A 21,594-nucleotide genomic window follows, 5' to 3' on the forward strand; every position below is an offset into this window, starting at 1 on the left:
TGTAGCCCGTAGTGAACATGAGAATGACACCTGTCCACCCAGGCCATGAGGTGCCATGCTCAGCATTTTGTACATGTTACTGCTCTGTGATGAGTCCTCACTGCACCCTTCCAGGCAGGAATTACCATGGGGCACAGAGAAGTTAGGTCGCTTGCCCAGATCTCGAGGCCAGAAGGAACTAAGTCAGGATTCACCCCTACCTCTCTAGTAGCCCAGGCCTTGCATGAATTCTTACTGGCTTCAGAACACATAGCCTGTGGTGTGTCTGAATTCATGGGGCAGAGCCTGTACAGGGTCTGTGAGGAAATCTTACAGAAAGGGCAACTAAACAAGCAAGCCTGGCACTATGTTGGTATGCTTCAACTGTGTTAGGCATTAAGCAATCAGTTTTCCTTTCATGATTTCAGTAACACTTCTCTCTTTGGGTTTCTTTTGCTCCCACCATCTCCCAGGTTCTCTTGTACTCGTTTCAGTTTTCTTTCGCCACAACTAATAATACATGCCTTACTCTCTGGTTCCCTCTTCAACATTTGCCTCTCCTTCTGCTCTTTCTTGGCCTTATCTTCTCCTAAATCTAACATGCAAATTGTAATTCCTCTCATCTTTCAAGTTTACCATCTTAATGTTACAGGTCTCTCTTTTCCAGGACTTCTCTAAATTTTCTAGTGCTCTGTGAAGCAAATTCCTGATGGTGAGATTAAAAGTCACTTATCAAGCTAATTTTAGTTGATTCGATTCACAAGCAGCTACTGTGGACACTGAGGGCAAGGTGACATTGTCCTCATTTTTGTGATGGTCAAGTCGGCTTTGCTACTATCAGTTAATTTTATCTCCAACTAATTTCAAAAATTTTAGGTACTCCCTCCGGATAAAACAGAGTATTTTGTTCTATACCATCAAGTATATCATCCTCTTCCTCGCCTCCTGGGGTGGGACAGGGTGCTAGCTTGCTGTAAGAAATCCTCCCAGATGTACAAAGCTGCCTTCCCTGTGCATGTGTGGGCAGCTGGCAGGCATTCTGGACCACTTTGCTCATCCCCATCTCTTATCCACACCCTCTCCCCTCCTCCCACCTAAAGCGCCACATCCTTTCACCAATCTCTTGACTTACTTTTGAATCATTTCTCTCTCTGTCTGGGTTGTCTACCTTCATATAGGTTGATGTGAATATGTGATTTTCACATATATTTATCAATGTTGCTGTCAGTTTGTATAGGACACAGTCCTATGTGTGCAAGCATGTGGAGTACACATGTGTGATACCTGCACCTATGTGGGCCTAGTTCCAAATGACCTGATGGGAATATAATGGCAATTGAAAATTTGTACATAAATCTGACATATACAGATGATACCTAGGGGGAATATCTGTGGGTTTATCATCAGGATTTTATTTTGCATGGGTAAAAGGGGGTAATTTGCACTGTACTGACAATAAATTAGCTTATTTATGGGTCACTGTCAGTGACTCCCTTACAAGTGAAAATACCTAAATATTTCTGTCTGTGATAGGACATGCCATGAGGTCTGAGTAAATAATAGCAATACTGGGTCTGAGTAGATAATAGCAATACTGAACCACATTCTCTATAGGTAATATATAAAAGAAAATAATTGCATGGCTCCACATGCTATGGAGCTAAAGAAAGCAGTTACAAAACCTCTTTAATAATCTAGCTAGAAATAACAAGTACAATGTTGTGTTTACAGTTTCAAATTGATTCTGTAATCTACTTTCAAGTCATTATGTGCCATTCCTTTTACAATAACAAATCCAAAGCTTTTACTTTACTGAAGTACAGGGTTAATTTTTTTTGTCATATTCTTAAATATATATTGTACAGTTACAAAGTCGTTCAAAATATCACCACTGTTAAATGACAATATTTGTTCTATAAGGAGGATGCTAGAACAACATTTGGGGAATAAGAAACCAAACCCCAAAATGATTTGTTTATACTTTCCTCCCTTCAGTGGAAATTTATATTCTGATTTTGTCTACTATGTGTATTAAGTATTCTGAGTGGGGAAAACACCTCAAAGAGGACATTCACGCGGATCCTGGCTCATAGTTGATGATCTGAGTAGTGAAGTGAAGTCGCTCAGTCGTGTCCAACTCTGCGACCCCATGGACTGTAGCCTACAGGCTTCTCCGTCTAAGGGATTTTCCAGGCAAGAATACTGGAGTGGGTTGCCATTTCCTTCTCCAGGAGATCTTCCCAACCCTGGGATTGAACCCGGGTCTCCCGCATTGTAGGCAGACGCTTTACCATCAGCCACCAGGGAAGTCCGATGATCTGAGTAAATGATCTCAGTTAACTAAAGAGGTGTGGAGAAGCACTTCCTGGAGCTGCCTTGAACCGACAGGAACAGACAGGCGGGACGCATCACTTTCACCTACACGGTGGGGTGGTGGCTACCGGGCAGGCCAGACTGGGCTTCGGAGTGACGCCAAGAGGTGCAGGAAACGCAGCACGCTGCACGCTGGCCGCGCCCCCGCCCTCTGCCGGGAACCCCTGATTGGGTCCCGCAGCTATCGGCAGGCTCTAGCTCGCTTCCCGCTGGGGTAGCGAGCCCAGCCGAGAGCTAACTCCCCAGCCCCTGCCTAAGATTTAAAACGAGGAAGTTTTGTTCCGGAGTCCGATGACTTTAGTTCCCATGCCGGAGGAGTGTCGACCTGCGATTTGGGAGTTTAAGGAGCTGGTCTTGGTGAGTTTTGCTTTAAGTTTTCTTTGAAATGAAGCTGGGCTTGAAAGTAAACTCATTGGGGGGCGGAGTGAGTCTCTCCCACCGACCCATTGCATTCCTGAAACGAACCGCTGTCGCAAAGCTGTATGCAGTAAAATTGAGTTTCCTTCTTTTGTCACTGAGTCCCCCTGAAGCTCGGGGCGGGGGGGGGGGTAAGTGGTGTGACAAGAGATCTTTTAAAGTCTAGCTTGCCCTTAGAACTCTCGCTCTGAAAAGGAAAATAAGGTGCTCAGAGAACTGCAACTCAATCAATCAAAACTTATCTCCCGTAGATGAGTAAACCGTTGCGTGTTCTGAACGAATGGATCACTTGTCCAACAAATTCTGCCTCCTAATGCAAAGTATATGGAGATCAGTTGTTTCATATGGAATTAATATGTGTGATCAATCGTACTCTTTTAAAAATGCTCCGCATCCCACCGCATCCTAACTGGGGCCCAGGCCCCCTGTAGGTGGAAATGTAGTCTTCTCTTCCGGATCACTAAATGGGGAAAGTTCCAGCCCGCTCGGCGGGGATAAATCGCAACTCCTCATCTGGTTTGTTCTTTGTGAGGGGAGACGGGTTCCCTTGGTCCGCAGCGTGGGCTCCTGGCCGGCCTGGCCTCCGCCCCTCCCCTGCCCGGCCCGGCCGCCTTGCAGCGCCTCCCAGCCGGAGCGGCTCCCGGGCTGCGGGAAAAGAGTCTGTTCTGCTTCCTCTGGACCAGGCGAGGTCGCCAGGGCCGAGAGGGGAGGCGAGTCGCTCGCACGGCGGCTCCAGGACTTCAGGTTGGAATGAGCTCTAGGGCCGAGGAGGCGAGGCTGTAGCTGACACCGGGCTCGGCGCCGGCTCGCGGCCCTGGTCCGGAGCGCGCGCGGCCGGGCGTCGGGAAGCTGGGGCCGCCCTATCCGCCGCGGGGCAGGGCTGCCCGCCGCCCGAGAGTGCGGCGGGGAAAGAGGCACGTTCCCTCCCCGGGGCGCCTTTGTTCATTCGGGCCTGCGGGCGGGCGTTTGGCGACCGCGATCCCGGGCCAAGCCGCTGTCCAGATGCAGCAGGTAGGCTGGGGGGCCCGGAGCTCCGGGGCAGGGGGTAGGGTAAAGTTCCCCGGAGCCGGTCCCCATTCCTACGAGCTCCAGCTAGGCGGCCGCCGCGCCGCGATGCCGAAACCGGCCGGAGCGCGGGAGCCGGGAGGGGAACGCCGCGCCCTGCGGGCCTCGGTTTCCGGCTGGGGGCCTCTAATCTTGCACCCAAACCTAGGCTGCAGGGGTGAATTCGGGTAGAGATCCTGCGTCGTGTTAGAAGTTGGGAAACCGCCAGACTGGGGAAGCTTTCGGTGAGTTGCTGGCTGGGGCAATGCAGACAAGGAAGTAGGCAGGCGGGATAACTGGGAAACGAGACCCCTTTCTAAGCGGAGAGGTCCTGGCCACGCTTTCCTTTGACTTTGCCAAATTTTAGTTTGCTTCCTGAAGTGACAGAGTCATTTGTTTACTCAGATGCCGCTTACGTAGGCCGAGAGTAGCAACTTTTCATCTGATTCTGACTACACACCCTATATTTTTTCTTTCCCAGTGTCGGTTTTCATAGGTTATGGGTCATGTTAAAGGGACACCAACGTTGCACTGCTCGGTGGCTGGTGGTGGCTTGGAGGTCGTATTTAGGGTAATTCTCTAATGAAAGCACATATGTTACAACTGGATTTGTTCCTCTGTGCCTTTATTTTGGGAAACTTTGCCTGGTCCCTATGGGGGCAGAGAGAAGGATGTGAGAAGCTGAAACTGACCCAGAAAAGGAAGATTGAAGGTAGTTGCATTAAGTGGTGGTGCTGAAAAGATCTTGTCCTGAACTTTCTGAAAGGGGGACTGGTTATAAGCACCTGAGGTTTTAACTTTCTCATAAGAAACTTACAGTAGATTTTACATCTTGTCGCTGTGCAGGGGTGGGGCTGCTTTTTGGAGTCAACTTTTTTTCTTTTAAAAACAATAAATTCAATATCTGAAATGTTTCCATTAAATACATAAATGATTCTCCCCTCTTCCGCTTTGTCTCTCTCTCTCTCCCATCTCCTCTCCCACAGGGACTCTCCATGAGTGTTTACTGAGCCCCTCCGAGGATGAGGGTGACTCAGTCTGACTAACCTCAGTCTCCAGGGGCTCACTGTGACACCTGAAGATGGGAATGAGTGTTATGACAGGGAGAGTTCAAGCTGCAGCTCAGAGAGGCTGTTTCTGAGGAATGAGAAATGAGGGATGATTAGGAGGCATAGATGATACTGCACTAAATGTTCTGACCACACACGTACACATGCACAAACACAAATCATCAGAAGGTGAAGAATTTTCAAAATAAAGTGCAGGCTTTAGCAAGGGAAAATGTCAACTTATATATTTCATTAAAATAGAGATCAAATTTCCTTTTTATAAAGGACGGATTCAAATGAGATTGTAAGAAAAGGAAATAACTTTCTAATTCTCAAATATAGAACAGCTTGAATAACTCATGGGTTTTTAAATGGGTCATCTTTTTAAATGGGTCACTTTGGCTAGAATCATTGCTCTCAGTGACTTTCAAATTGTCAGGGTAGAGTTCTTTCTTAGGACCAATTGCACTATAATCTACATACCAGAACATAGGATGTGGTAAAAAGAAACTGGGAACAATTCAGAAGGAAATGTTCTCCTAAAGTAACAAAATGTATCCTTATATATTTGGAATGTTGTATATACTCAATTGAATAAATTTTAGCTTTGCATTTTATGGCACATTATACTTTTTTGGGGGAATACTTCCATAGCCATTATTTTATTCCATTGTTGAATAATCTTGTGAAGAGAAATATACATTGAATCTATGTTCCAGAAACTGGGGAACAGCAAATTACTATAAGATAGTAGTATAGTACTACTACTACTACTACTATATATACTACTACTGCCATTAGATATAGAATTTCTGCCAGCAAAGATTTAGCCAGAACAGTGTAAATCTAGAATTTTTTTTTTTACAGTTTGCATATATAAAAGAGATAGAAGAATTCATATTTAAAGATAAGCAACTCAGTCAGGTGAGATGTAAACTCTGAAAAAGCAAAAGTGATTTCTTTACATTTAAATGCTAGAAATTCAGAGACTGGCTTTGACCAGTAACTTATTTTTAAGATTTGTCTTCCATGGTGAAGATTATAACACTAGAAGCCAAATTTGAATGAATTTTTTTTTTTTTTAACAGAAAGGAATGCTCTTCTAAGTCTGCAGACAATAAGTTCCCTAAATTCCAAGTTCAGGGTACTATTACACAGCTTAAGTTTCCTGAAATTTCATATTTTATCTCTTTTATTCCTTTTCTACAACTCTTTTGACAACTTTTTGATTGTGGTCTAAGAAAAGTAAGTTAAAAAGTTGACTCAGGTTTCCTTCTCTATATTTTACAGGACCTTACATTTTTTGGCTGTGTCATTTGAAGTATATTCTTAAGTGCTTGTGGGAACTACATTGTTCTTTCCTGTCAAGGATAATGGAAGACCATGTTCAGTTAGGAATGATACCTTTGTTTTCAGTCAAATAGTGTTTGAAATGTCTTAATGGCCATTAGCAATCAGATCAGAACTTTGAAAAACTCGTATCTAATAAAAGTTTTTGAGAAGAATATTAAGAGTACAGCTCATCACTTTGAAAGGAAAATAACCCCTAAAGAATATCAGCCATCTATTAACTAAACCATCATGGTAAAGATGCATGAACAATTTCTAGAGAAAGAAATTAACATATATCGAACACTTGATCTGGACCACATTTTGTCAGTAGATCATCTAAAATGATCCTCAGAAAACACTGTTGGTACAAGGTTTAAAGACAAGTCAAGCTCATGTGACTAGTAAATGGGAGGACTAGGATAGAAATTATTTTTGTTGACCTTCACACTTGATTTTTCTATTCTCTTGCCTGCCCCCCCGCTCCACCCCCTGCCAGATTCCAGGTTGCACTGGAACTTTTTTTTACTCCATGAGTGGATCTACACTGGAAACATCTCTGAAGCCCTCTCAGCAACCTGCCTGTGGCCTACCACACAGTATGTGATAAATTGATACTTGTTGAATGAATTAAATGTAGGTATTACCTACTTTCAGGGCTGTACAGCATAATGTCTAAATGTTTAAATGGCAATTTACTTATTATAATAAATCTTGATCAACTGAGATGGAAATGTGATATATATGTGTATGTGTGCGTATCTTATGTTTTATACCATTATTTTTTGTATTCTGAACCCATAATCAAATGTTGCATTCAGAACAGAACATATGTTGCCACTGGATAACAGGCTAAAGTGTATAGCTTATATAGCAAGTTTATATCAGGTTATATTGTCACATTTTGAAATCACTGTTTTTCATATCATAATTTAACCTCAGCTGTGTATGACTCCTCTCCTTTCATCTCATCCAATACTTATTCATTGAATACTCTCTGAGTCATGTACATTTTACTCTCTTCTCCTTCCCTCCTTACTTTTACCATTACTTCCTTCTACCACTTTGAGGGCTTTCTAGGTGGCCCTAGTGGTAAAGAACCCACCTGCCAATGCAGGAGATATAAGAGATGTGGGTTTGATTCCTGGGTTGGGAAGATCCCCTGGAAGAGGGCACGGCAACCGACTCCAGTATTCTTGCCTGGAGAATCCCATGGGCAGAGGAGCCTGGCAGGCTGCGGTCCACAGGGTCACACAAAGTCAGACACGACTGAAGCGACTTATTAGCACACATGTACCACTTTGAATCTCCTCCCTTAAATACCCCAATCTTCCATGTGCAGGAAAGACTTTTTGTACCCAAAGCGACTCAAACTGTCACTTTTGCCCATTGTCTGGTGCTACTGGGATCAAGGAAAGGAAGGAGGGAAACTTGAGATAGAAGGTTGGGAAAAGGGTGTGTTATAGAGAAAATGAAAACAAGTTCTGGGAAATGCAAGTGGTAGCAAAACATAAATGACTCCAAACTTCAGACAGGGAAGCAAATCTTTTCCCTTCTAGGGTTGGTTCTCTCTGCCCCACCAGCTTCCCTGTCCTCCCATCACACTAGGAGTACAGCAAGAGCAGATCAGGAACTCAGGGACAGGGCTGTAAAGGATCAGCTGCTTCTGAGCTGCCACAGGGTCTGGAATTTATGGAGGTTACAGGGTTAACACCATGTCTCGGTGCCTCCGTTTCTTCTTCTGAAAAAATGGAGATAACTTCTCCCTAATAGGTTGTTGTGAGACTGAGAGAGTTACTGTCTATGTAAAGCTTTCTGAACAGATCCTGGTGTACAGTAAACATACCATGTTAGCAACTGTTGCTACACTAGGCATAAGGAGAAGTTTGTTCGTTAAGTAGGCAACAACAAAACTGACAAAAATTATATTTATAAGAACTGGCAACCCTGTCAACCCAACAAATATGCCTCAAGAATGAACACAGAAGGCCAGGCTTAGAAAAGCAAGTGCATGACCTCTCCGAGATCCTCTTTACATTTCAGCTCTTTTGTTTGTTTCAAATTCTGTATAATCAAACTGGTTACTAGGAAATGTTAGCAACCTTTAATATAATTCCTCTGAAATATGATAATACTCTATATTGTCTGTCACCAGTTTCCTTAGTGCTTATCTTTATTTGGAGCCTGTCTTTACTTGTTTGTTCATTTTGTATTTTCCTGTCTTTAGTTTTCCCACAACCAGCAAACAGAAATCGACAATCATGTTTAACTTATAAAGAAACATATAGCATAGTTTACGTAAGTGGAGAGCAATTTATTAGACTCACACTATACATTTTATAACCAGCTTTCCCCACTGTCCCAGATCCATGCTTGCAGAGCTGGAATTTAAAGTCTTCAGACTAACAATGGATCAAGAATTAACTCTAAAATGTATTCTTTGTGGAGGAATAACAATTCCACATAGCTTTTAATCTTTGCCCAGAGTTGAGCTTAAGTTTCATAGCTAGTCACAGTCACAAAAACACTTAAAGATAGCTGTTGCATGGAGTGTGTCCTTTTTTTATAGCCTTATATTGAAGACTCTTAAATTTGATTAAAGAATAAAATATAATTCAGAGAATATCTCATTTTTCCCACTTAAAATGTGAGTTGTACATTCACATTTCAGGTTGTCACCTTTCTTATTGGGCACATAGAAAGAGAATTAGTGCTAAACAGTAACCAGTTGTGTTTCTTAGGACCAAATACTATTTTACTAAGAAAAAAATCTATGACGATCAAATCATAGCCTTTCTGGTAAGTTCAGGGCTTTTTATACCTGATTTCTTTAACATGGCAGTTTGGTTCCTGAGGATTTATCCTAGCTATGTTTAATAGGGAATAAATGATCAGAGCAAGCCAGGAAAAAAAAATACTTGAAATGTAAAACAAAGTGTAACATAAAGATGAGAGAGAAAATATTATCTTTCTTTCCTTTGAGTTATGTCTGGAAAGGAACCAAAAGTTGTGTCTCACATGGGACTTTAAGTCATGAAAACTTAAGCTTAAAAGTATCAAGTAGTGAGGCTTTAAAAAAAAAAAAATCTGTGACTTGCTGGAGGAGCAACATTAGTTTATAGTCATATATTTGTCACTTTTAAATTTTGTGCCCCAAATGAGTGCTTCACTTGCCTCTCCCTAGCCTGGCCCCTGACGGTGGTCAGTATGCTTTATAGAAGGAACAGACCAGGCTGCCCAGGCTGGGGAATTCCTCAAGAGGAAGCACACATGGGATGAGATGGTGACAAGTGTGCGATGTCTTTTACTCTCTCTATGAGGTAGGAAGGGAAGTTGTCAGCTGAGAGTGAGCACGACACTTCCTCTCATCCTAGGAAGAGGGGGAAGATTCAACATGGCTGGTGAAGAGCCTGGGAGAGGGAGAAGGTCCATAACAAGTGGAGGACGGTCACACGGCACTAAGCACTCTGCCCACAGCTGGATATCGCCATTTGTGGTGGTGCTGTCTGCCTGATGTGTTATGTTTCTCCAGGAGCCTGGCAGGTATTGTAGGAAATATGGGAATGACCCAAGGTCTGTGGTTGCTGGGATGGAAGGGCAGGAACCAGGGAGAAGAGGGCAAAGGTGCCAGGTGACCCTGCATCTGAGATAGGGAGGTGGGTAGAAGAAAAGTCAGGCGACGGCTGGATGGGCCAGGGGTGTTGAGGGGCAGGTAGAGGGTAGGCAGAGGATTCCAGGTGAATGCTTAGAGGTTACGGTTGAAGAAGGAGTGGACTGGACTTTGAAATTTCAGAATAATGCAGTTCTAAGTGAAGCCACATAAATGACTTTCCTGCTGGTAAGTTGTCTTCAGTGTGTGGGAGAGAATGTGAACAAACATGTACACCATGAAACAAGGGCTCCTTGGACTTCTGAGTGTCACATGTCTACTAGGTAAGATGTAGAAATATAGTTTCTCTAAGATTGGATGTTATTAATGTATTACAATGGTGGTCTAAAAAGAAACAAATAGATGTTTCTTAATTATAAACAAAAAACAAATAGATGTTTTTTAATTCAAACCCCCTGGCTTTCTCTAGTTAACATGACTCTGGTCTAGATTTAGTGCTGCTGCTTTTCCTGGAAGATGCCTTCCCCAACTCCACCCACGCCCAACCTTGAGAGCCCCCGGGCTCCCAGCACAGCTCTCAGTTTGCTCCAGGTCTGTCTTCCCACTTGAGCTCCATGACAGGCCTTGTTTTTCCTGCCTTCCGACTGTCTCCCTTGACCTTTGTTGCCCCATCTTAACTTTCTGATGAACCAGCCCTCTAAAATAGTTTCTCTTTTCTTTGACTCCTCCATTTTCTCTTTCCCCTGAGTTGACTGTTCCTCCAGGCCTTTGCTCAGCTCTTCTTCCGTGAGAGTTCACCCGTGTTCACGGCCGCCATTGTCTTTGTAACTCAGGGCGCCCACTGGACTTCAGTGGTGTCTGCTTCCAGGCTCAGATTACCTGCTGGACTTGCCTACTTGCTATGTCTCTTAACATCTCCATCAACGCAGCTTAAAAGCAAACATGTTCCCAACTCATTCCTGCCTCAGGAAACCAGTTTTCCCTCCTTTGTCAGTAATGCTTGAACCTAGATTTCTCTCCTCTCCTTTACTCCCTGTCCCAGGTCACTCATCACATGCCACTGAGGCTTTTTTTTTTTTTTTAATTTTAATTGGAGGCTAATTACTTTACAATATTGTAGTGGTTTTTGCCATACATTGACATGAATCAGCCATGGGTTTACATATGTTCCCCATCCTGAACCCCCTCCCCACCTCCCACCTCCCTCCCCATCCCATCCCTCTGGGTCATCCCAGTGCACCAGCCCTGAGCACCCTGTCTCATGCATCGAACCTGGACTGGCGATCTGTTTCACATATGATAATACACATGTTTCAATACTATTCTCGCAGATCATCCCAGCCTCGTCTTCTCCCACAGAGTCGAGACGGTCATCTTTATCCCTTCCTTCCCTCCCTACCTCCACCATCCTAGACTAGACCCTTTTTACCTCATCTTGCTTCAGTATGTGTGTGCTCTGTTGCTCAGTCATGTCTAACTCTTTTGTGACCCCATGCACTGTAGCCTACCAGGCTCCTCTGTCCATGGGATTCTCCAGGCAAGAATACTGGACTGGGTAGCCATTCTCTTCTCCAGGGGATCTTCCCAACGCAGGGATCAAACCCCAGTCTCCTGCACTTCAGGTGGATTCTTTACAAGCTGAGCCACCAGGGACGCCTGCCTGCTTCAGTACAAGGTCCTGATATAACCCAGAGTCTATTCTCTAGGCATCCTGCATCCATCCTTCGTACCACTGCCAGATTTCTGCATAAAGCTTAATAAATATTGACAAGGGAGTTATCACTAAAAACAAAAAGGACTTTCTGCCCTGGGCACTCACTGTCTTCTCTGCCTTATTTTCAAGGTTCTCCATAAGTACACCCCAACCTCCCTGCTTTCAAATATTAATACATGCCTGTTTCTCAAATATTTGCCATATTGTATTTCTTTTCTTTGTTGCCTGAAACTGCTTCCTTGTCCTTCTGCAACCACCTAAATCCTGATCATCCTCAGGCCCTTGTGATCTAGCTGTCACTGATCTCTACTCCCGGGGACACTCCTATTGTGCCTAGAGCAGGTATGACCCAGATTGGTGCTGACATACAGATGAACCTTACTGTGATATGCCTGTTGTTGTCCAGGGGAGCTGTGTTTCCACATGCATGCTGTGAGTCTTGTCTCAACTAGATTGTTGGTGCTTTCAGAGCAGAGACCAGAAAATACTACCTCATGACTGCCACCAGGCCCGGTGTATTTCTATAGCAAACACTTACACACTAGTAGGATTAACTGAAACATTGGACACTGAGGTTGTTTAACTTGAAATTAAAATGCCAACCTCATCATCTTAATTAAAACTTCAAAATTTGTAGCAGGTTCTGCATATTTTAGGATTACAAAAGTAAACTCAACAAAGAAATGAGTTGACGGCAGGAGTGAAGTAGAAAAAAGTCAGGGTTCATTTTGAGAAACCTGTAGCCTCTAGATGCATTGTTTTGTTTTCTGTTTGTAATCAGAGAAGTTTAAAGAGCTCTCTTGTGAAGAAATATTCTGGTGGTTGAGGGGCACAGCTCCCAGACTGAAAAGTATTTGGGGTGAGGTCTGCCACATTCTTTTCTGATATTCCTACTCAACTTCTTATTCACTCAACTTCTTATTCTTCTGACTACTTCTTTTAGGAAAGACAAAACTGAGGATATCTATAACCTTCCTCTCAATCCAGATAGAAGCAAACCCAAGTTATATTCCAAATATTTGCATATTTTCCCCTAAGCAGCTCTTTGTCCTGTTCTCTCCTAGAGCCTTCCCTGTTCCCTATTTTCAGCAGGCTGTGAAGTCATCTGTAATTTTTGTATTCCCTCAGTAACAATACTTTGATCTTTGCCCCCAGTTTGCAGATTAAGTCACTAAAGCAGAGTGCAGTGAGGGGTGCCTGAAGTTATACAATAAACCTGGCCCCAAACCAGGTAGCCCTGGTTTCGACAGTTGACTGGTCACCCAGCTGCACTGTGGGCACAAAGGAAGCTGCACCCACAGCATTCTGTTGTGGATGGTTGCTGAGCTCACATTCACTATTGGGATCGCTTTGTTTCCTGTTAGGTCCAGCATTTTCTTTCTCTAGGTCAGGCAGGCCTGTGCGCTTCATTGTAGCCCCCAGCCTAGCACTGTGAATACAGAAGCTAGAAGATGTGCCTTAGAGAAGCTTTATGACAGTATGAACCCAGAAGGGTGAGCCTTGATTGCCTGTGAATGGTCTCCATCAGCAACACCAGGGTTGGGACAACATTGTTTAGTTTTAACAGATGAATTTAGATCATGGAGGTGCTTTTGCTTTTGGTTGGAAAAGGCCATCCTAATAACTAAGTTCACTTTGGAGGAGTGGGGGTGTTCTTTTGTTATTAGAGAAGCCAGATTCTATGAATTCGCAGATCTTCCCCTCATCATATCAACACTCACATCATCACATCAGGGAGATTTGGTTGTGACTGAGGTAAACAGTGGCTCCAACAGTTAAAGCAGCTGTGGGTGAAGAAACTGTGTCTTAGAACTTCACACACTGTGCTGAGCCTAAAGAAGTAGTGTGGGTTGTTGGCTTCATGACTAGTTCTTTGTCATTTTTCAGAAAACCGTTGTGACTCTTAGAGGCCAGTTGGGAACAGTTGAAGGAGTATAGGAAAATGAGGGAATATATACGTGGTGGGGTGGAAGGGGACAAAAAGAATGTTATGGGCTGGCTGTTTGGTGATAGATAGTGATAGAGTGTTGCTGCTGCTATAGCAGCAACACTCCATCCAGAGGAGCAGTAGACCCATTCATGGGAGAGAGACTAGGGCCTCTGTGAGTCCAGGGTGCAAGTGGGTGCTTGCAGAGTTGGGCGGGTGGGCTGATTAGCAAGAAGCTCCGGCTTGTAGACAACTGTGAATAGGGGCAAAGCAAAGCTGCTCTTGTCGGAGAAGGCAATGGCACCCCACTCCAGTACTCTTGCCTGGAAAATTCCATGGATGGAGGAGCCTGGTAGGCTGCAGTCCATGGGGTCGCTAAGAGTTGGACATGACTGAGCGACTTCACTTTCACTTTTCACTTTCACACATTGGAGAAGGAAATGGCAGCCCACTCCAGTGTTCTTGCCTGGAGAATCCCAGGGACGGGGGAGCCTGGTGGGCTGCCGTCTATGGGGTCGCACAGAGCCGGACACGACTGAAGCGACTTAGCAGCAGCAGCAAAGCTGCCTTTGTAACATAGTGAGTGCAGCTGCTCAGAAATGGGAAGCTAGTTTTGCCTGTGGTCCCAAAGGTTACTCTCCTTTTTGTTTCCTTCCCGGGATCTCTTGGAATAGAAACAGCAAATTAGTTTCAATTGAGATTTTTCTTAGAATTCATAAACATTTAAGCTGTCTTAAAATCTGCCATTAGAGATTCTCTGTTACTTTGCATGAAGCCTCCAGTTCCTTCTGTGTGTATTGTGGAAGAGGCAGAAGGGCTGAGCCTTCAGAGGTGGGCCTTATCTAAGTGAGCACAGTTAAGACTGAGAGGAAGTGCCCCTCCCCCACCCCACCTCCCCAATGAAAGCAATTTTGCAAAGTGTAAGCAGATGCCACCATCAGAAATGTATGTTTCTTGCTGTCTCTCACCCTTGTTATTGTTCAGTCACTCAGTCATGTCTGACTGTTTGCAACCCCATGGACTGCAGCCCGCTAGGCTTTCCTGTCCTTCACTATCTCCCGGAGTTTGCTCAAACTCACGTCCATTGAATTGGTGATGCCATTCAAACATCTTGTCCTCTGTCGTCCCCTTCTCCTCCTACCTTCAATCTTTCCCAGCATCAGTCTTTTCCAATGAGCTGGCTTTTCACATCAGGGGGATTTTTGAAGCTTCAGCATCAGTCCTTCAGTATCAGTATTGGAGCTTCAGCTTCAGCATCAGTCCTTCCAATGAATATTCAGGGTTGATTTCCTTTAGGATTGACTGGTTTGATCTCCTTTCAGTCCAAGGGATGCTCAAGAGTCTTCTTTCATCCTACCCTAGAGCATTCATTCAGTCTGCCATGACCACCCAAACCAAAGGGCAAATTACCAATATTGATCTAGCCCTTATAGTAGTATTCCTCACTTTTTTACATTTTACTTTACAACAGAAATGCATTTTACTTTACAACCCTGAAGGTATTTACACACAAAACTTAAAATTTCACAAAATGATACTTATACTTAACTACTTTCAATGCACTCTGCCATTCTCTATTATGCTTTTCCTTTTTCTTTCTTTCTTTTTTTAAAGCTTTTGTGGCTTCCTAAGTGGTGCTAGCAATTTAAAAATCTATACCTTTGGGGATAAAAGTTTACCTGTGCTGATCTCTGAATTATCACTAAGGCTTGGTTCTGATCTCCTGTCCTCCTTGGGCTTTTTGCATGCCTGGCTTGTGCAGTTACCACCCTCGTGTGGAGTTACCTTGGGGGACGGGAAATACAGCTGGATGTGAAAGGCCCCACCACCCAGGTTAGGCCGGTGCTGCTGGGTGCTCTCACTGTGTGCAGCTGGTTTTGAACATGTTAAATTCGAAGTGCCTGTGGAGTTTCCAAATGGAAAAGAACAGAAACAAGACGATTGTACAGAAAAGCCACTTTGGTTAGAGAGTTGGGACTATGCTTTTGAGAAGCGTATCTCAACTTCTTGATTATGAATCTTGGTTTGAAAAAAAAATATTGCTCCTATTAATGCCTTGTCTGGGGCAAGCTTTAATGTATTTTTACTACTATGAACTTTCGTTTCATTGAGTGTTGTTCCTTGAACTGTATAGCTGCTTTCATTGTGACCATATTCCAAGTCAATATATTCATGGATATACCCATTTAAGAAACTTGAACTTTAGGTATGTAAGATGACAAACATTTTGGAGGTTTTCCTAGGCTTACCTAGGCTTTTCCTAGGTCTTCCTAGGCTTGAGAAGAGAAAAGGGTCTTTGTATTCTGAATGAGAAGAAGGTAGAGGATGGTTTTTTCCCTTTCCTTGGATTCCCCTGAAAAAATAAACAGCTGTATGTGTCTACTCAACACCAGCTGCCCCATCACCTTTGGTCCAGATCAGTCAGGTTACATATTGTTTTTAAGGAATTAAGAGTAGTTTGTTTCTTTCTGGTAACTCAGTAACCCATTCACTTGTAATTTTTTTCTCTTCCTGACTCTAATAGGTTGCACTTAACTTTCACAAAAAGGACTACACAGAATAGCTGCATTAAGGCCAATCCTTGAACTTAACGAAGGATGTCAGAGTGGGAGCATTCTGATGTGCCAGCATCATTCTGCAGTGTGTTCCATTCTTTTGTGGTCTCCGAAAAAAATGGTATTAAAAGAAAATATTTTATGAAATAAGGAGCTCCTTTTACATTTTTAATGACCAACATGGACATCTGTTCTACAGAATACACAGTCCTATGGTTTTGAAGAAGCAAGCACTCATTTAAAACTGACCCTAAATAAAAACAGACCTGGATGGACGTCAGAATGTTTGTTAGTGGCAGGAGAGTAAAAAAATGGCAGTTTATTCAGTTATTTGCCACTTGTTTTGTACTAAGCCTGATGTTCTTCTGGATATCGATCGATAATCACATCATGAGCCATATGAAGTCCTATTCTTACAGATACCTCATAAATAGCTACAATTTTGTGAACGACAGCCTGTCTCTCAAGCGCAGCAAGGAGGGGGTTCCTCGTTACCAGTACGTGATTAACCATGAGGATAAGTGTCAAGCGCAAGATGTCCTGCTCTTACTGTTTGTAAAGACTGCACCTGAAAATTACAATCGCCGTTCTGCCATTAGGAAAACATGGGGCAATGAGAAGTATGTTTGCTCTCAACTTAACGCCAACATCAAAACTCTGTTTGTCTTAGGAACACCTTCTGACCCACTGACAAGAGAAAGACTTCAGAGAAGACTGCTTTGGGAAGATCGGATGTACAATGATATAATTCAGCAAGACTTTGCTGATTCTTTCTATAATCTTACTCTTAAATTTCTTCTCCAGTTCAGTTGGGCAAATCGCTTTTGTCCACATGCCAAATTCCTCATGACTGCTGATGACGACATATTTATTCACATGCCAAATCTTATTGAATATCTTCAAAGTTTAGAACAAATTGGTGTTCAAGACTTTTGGATTGGTCGTGTTCACCGTGGTGCCCCTCCCGTTAGAGACAAACGCAGCAAATACTATGTTTCTTATGAAATGTACCAGTGGCCGGCTTACCCTGACTATACCGCTGGAGCTGCCTACGTGATCTCTGGTGATGTGGCTGCCAAAGTCTATGAGGCATCACAGACACTTAACTCTAGCCTTTATATAGACGATGTGTTCATGGGCCTCTGTGCCAATAAAATAGGGATAGTCCCACAATACCATGTGTTTTTTTCTGGGGAAGGTAAAACTCCTTATCATCCTTGCATCTATGAAAAAATGATGACATCTCATGGGCATGTAGAAGACCTTCAGGACCTCTGGAGGGATGCCACAGACCCAAAAGTAAAAACAATTTCAAAAGGTTTCTTTGGTCAGATGTACTGCAGAATAATTAAGATACTCCTCCTTTGCAAACTGACCTACGTGGATACATATCCCTGTAGGGCTGCCTTTGCCTAATAGTACTTGAATATTGTATGTTATCACTGTCACTGAGCCAAACCTGGATAAAAAACTTTTAAATGTTTGTCTATACCATAAGTGAAATGAATATGAAGAACAAAGGAATATTTTGAAAGCCCAGTCTATCAGAATGTTTCTTTGATTCTAGAAGCCCTTCAATATAACTTACCTACTTCATTGCCTAAATTCATTTCAAGGAATTTAGATTTAGACAAGGTTCATATGAAAACAAAACTAAAGGGAATTTCAAGTTCTCAGTACCATGTGTATATTGGAGGAGTAGAAAAGTTATTAAGGTGCCTAGGTGTTAGGATAACTGCTTTTGGAAAATACCAAGTACATGTATAGCACAACATTTCAAAGAAATGGATATGTTGTTGGACCAGGTGCTTATTAAAGAGCACTTGATGGAGTTGGTGGGGGCAAGGGAGGACTGGCATGGAAGAAAGTATGTGAACCTGGTTGAAGAAAGTTTCCTCTTCTTCAGAGGAGGCTTAGGAGAAGACACACAATTTCTTTATAAACTGTCAAATCATTTACTGTCACATTCATGTAGCTGTTTTACCTGGACAGTATTGGAGTCATTTTAAATATATTTATATATTTTTTCAAAGTTTAATGTGAAATTTGAGAAGTCATTAGCTCTGCCCTAACTAGTACTTTATTATTTTTTTTATTATTATTAGACAATGACACAAAATATGGACAGTGTCTTACTCAGAGGGTCCTTTGCTAGAGATAAATCTTTGTTAATTCAAAGAAATTTCAACTGGTTTTAAAATATTCAGTATCAGTCTGTTTTTAAGGCAGCTATTTGAATGTAGTTTACATAAAAGAATATAATAATGGAGAAGAATTCAAAACAAAAGATAGAACATTATGAGACTCTTTTCTCCATAATTTATAAAATAAAAGTTTTAATGTCTAAATTGTATTAATTACTAAAATCAGCCCACCCCTCTCCAACAGGGTCTCATAAACCAGTTGGTTTTGCGTTCAGCTTTTAAAACTGAGAGTATTAAACATCAAAACTGTAGTAGCTAAAAAAATCTATTCTTTCATCAAAATGACTACCAGAGGTGATATTCAACTTCTAAATATTTCATACTGAAAGTGATAGAAAAGTCACCTGAATGAAGTTTAAAACATTCAGTAAGGTTGTATGTTCCTTGTAATAAAAGAGATGTGGCTGAGATCCAATAGCGGAAGTTAGATTTATTTTACATGGCAGGATGAAAATGTGGCTATGATACAAACAACCTCCCCTCACTACAGAAAGAACTAGGTGAGGTCTGTTGTTAGGGGGATTATATGACAGGCAAAATAGTGACTTCAGCAAAAGCAGTTAAACTGATTATAAACCCTTTGTCTGCAGAGGTGTGTGTTAGGGAAAACTAAGATGTATCACTTTGAAATGATGACGTCTGAAACACACAAAAAAACTAAAAAAGAATTCTCAGAATACATAACTGGATGATGATGAGATATATATATATGTATACATATATATATATAATTTGTTGCAGGTAGCTTTTCATTGTTTACAGAAACTTTTTGTTAATTTTTTCTATTTTGAAAATCGAAGCTTGTTTACATTGATTGCTCAGATAATTTAGCATTTTTAACTCATGTCAAAACTACGGTGTCAAACATTCTAGTTTGTAGTTACTTTCAGAGTAGGTTCAGGGTTTTTAGATCATTACAATTTAAATTTTCTGACCAATTTTAAAAACTGTAGAGAACAAAAGCGCATTTTGACAAAGCAGGTTTGTAATTAATTTTTATTAATCAATCCTTTAATACCATTTGCCCTTTGGTCATATATATGCCCTGTGTATCTATACTTGTAACTGTTTAAATTTGCTATTGGTTGAGAACATCAGTGTCTCTGGCCATCAAAATGATCTTGTTTACATCAATACTTTTGTGAAACAGTTATTTATTTGTGAAAGAGCTCCCTTCAATTGTGTTCATCTTTTATTTTTCCTTAACATAGAATGAAACATTTAAATTTAGAGGAAATATGAAGGCACTTCCTTTTTTTTAATAAGGAAATTGCTAGATACATCCTTCATCAGACTTAAAGTACTGAGAAGAATAATTGTAAATAAAGGACTCCAACCTTTTACAAAGGAAGGAAAAAAACTCTTTGGTGCTCCAGTGCAAGGCTATCTTTTAAAAGTTATCAATAAAGGGAAAATAAACTCTCAGCCTGGATGGTCAATTGATGGTTATATACAGTATTATTGCTAAAAACTTTTTACCTCTTGGTTGGCTTGCATCTATTTTCCATATTATTAATTTTATACCAAAATGTTATTTATATTATTTGAATTTTGCTCTTATATGGCAAAATAATTAGAGGGTTTTTAAAAATAAATCTATGATTTCCAATAAACAACTTGAAAATTGTCAACAGATGTGTATTTTCACAAAGGCTTTTAAAACTCCTGGGTGAACACCATTTGTTTATGTCATCAACTGGTGCTGTTTAATGTCAGAGAGGCCTGTAATACGTGATCTTAATCCTATTTCCTGTTCAGACTTGCTGCTGTGCCCAGGATAGAGGATTGCTGTGTTCTCTGCATTGTGGAGCCATCTCAAGTGCTTCTTTTGTTTGTTGAAAGGTTACTTCTGGAATGTCTAAGTGGGAGAAGTCTTGGTCTCTTAACATTAGGAATGTTCTTAGGCCTGCTTTGCAGCATTTGGTATTTCAGTAGAGTTGTACATAGTATGTGCTCATCTGCTTTTCACCTGATTCTTTCTTGATTCTTTAGCATACTAAATGGTGTGATTCAATATATATTTTTAAAACTCAGAAGCATCTGAATTATTTGGTTGCAGTAGAACTTTTTACTTGTGAGGCATGGCTGGGGTGTTTGTAGTTGGGACTAAAATGATAATTATTCAGAAGAGTTGAATTGACCTGTAGTTGGGATTTTAACTGAATACCACAGCTACAATGAGAATCAGAACAGAGAACTACTGATACACAGGGTTATTTGTTCTTCTGTAATAATGAGAGAAATGTTAGATGTCTCCTTAACTATGTTTTCCGTGCAGTGACTGCATTCTGCGGTGGGACTAGCCTCAGCTTTCATTATGATGTTACTTTGCTCTAGAACTCAAAGGCTCCTTACTGCCTCCAGCATCAAATCCAATCTCTTCTACCTGGTTTTCAAGGTTTTATCTAATCTTCTCTTCCTCCTTCACTCTTCGTAGCCACCATTACCCATCACAAATTTCATTCATGACCAATCTTACCTTGCATAAACTAGTTTCCCTTTTCAGGAACACTTTCTCCTGAAGCTGTTGAAATCTTATATCTACAACCCCAATTCTGCTCTTCCATTAAACATCTCCTCCCCTCCCTCTAAAATATATACTGAATCACATATATTATTGTGCTACCTAGGAATCATTTCATGTGTTTTTTCCCTAGCTAAAATATAAGTTCTGAAGGTAGGGACTATGCCCAGTATTATCACATAATGCTTAAAATCATTACTTTTTCCAAATATAATAAAGTAATGTTATTCTGGCAAGCCATCCAAATGTGAAAAGAGATTAATTATTCAGAACCCTTAATGGACACTGTTATAACATTTTACCTGTACTACTTAAAAGTTTATAATTTACTCAACAAAATCTGAATGCTTACTATATGCCAAGCATATTATACCTATCCAACTGTAGCCCAACAAATTTATATTAGTTATACATAAAAACTCAAAACTATAAAATCAAAAGTAAAAAGGAAAATATAGATTAAGTTGTTACAGCAAAGATGTGATCTTATAGTATTTATTTAAAGCTTCTGGGAGAACAAAATGAGTAATCTTCCAGTTTCTCCTATCTCCTGCTCAATCCACTAGTTAATTTGGCCTTTTCTCAAAGTTCTTTTGTAAGAATCTTAGATATTTTTGTTTCATTAAATGTTGTAACTTTTCCTATTTGTATTTCTCATTAGAAGTATGATTAAACATTGCTTTGTGGCATAGTCGGTAAAGAGTCTGCCTGAAATGTAGGAAAACCGGGTTCAATCCCTGGGTTGGAAAGATCCCCTGGAGAAGGAAATGGCAACCCACTCCAGTATTCTTGCCTGGAGAATCCCATGGACAGAGGGAGCCTGGGGGGCTACAGTCCATGGGGTGGCAAAGAGTTGGACATGACTTAGT

General features: G+C 41.6%; 2 protein-coding genes across 14 annotated transcripts in view; one reads left to right on the forward strand and one right to left on the reverse strand.

The window, feature by feature from the left end:
- Positions 1-21,594, reverse strand: part of MCF2L2 (MCF.2 cell line derived transforming sequence-like 2) — a 255,566-nt gene that overhangs the window by 86,554 nt on the left and 147,418 nt on the right. The gene's annotated exons all lie outside the window — the stretch shown is intronic.
- Positions 2,554-21,594, forward strand: part of B3GNT5 (UDP-GlcNAc:betaGal beta-1,3-N-acetylglucosaminyltransferase 5) — a 33,574-nt gene continuing 14,533 nt past the window's right edge. The window contains exons 1-4 of one of the 13 annotated variants that reach the window (XM_081571166.1): positions 2,554-2,709; positions 6,691-6,790; positions 9,566-9,734; positions 15,967-19,626. In XM_081571166.1, coding sequence (XP_081427292.1) covers positions 16,268-17,413 — 1,146 coding nt within the window. In that variant the 5' untranslated portion in view covers positions 2,554-2,709; positions 6,691-6,790; positions 9,566-9,734; positions 15,967-16,267 and the 3' untranslated portion in view covers positions 17,414-19,626. Of the gene's footprint in view, positions 2,710-2,892; positions 4,059-6,690; positions 6,828-9,565; positions 9,735-11,793; positions 11,858-15,966; positions 19,627-21,594 lie in introns of those variants that run through there. The other 12 variants (XM_081571169.1, XM_081571168.1, XM_081571172.1 and 9 more) reach the window with 12 other exon arrangements.

This window comes from Giraffa tippelskirchi, chromosome 2 (assembly GCF_054371585.1).
Source record: "Giraffa tippelskirchi isolate mGirTip1 chromosome 2, T2T-mGirTip1v1.2.pri, whole genome shotgun sequence".
NCBI lineage: Eukaryota > Metazoa > Chordata > Mammalia > Artiodactyla > Giraffidae > Giraffa > Giraffa tippelskirchi.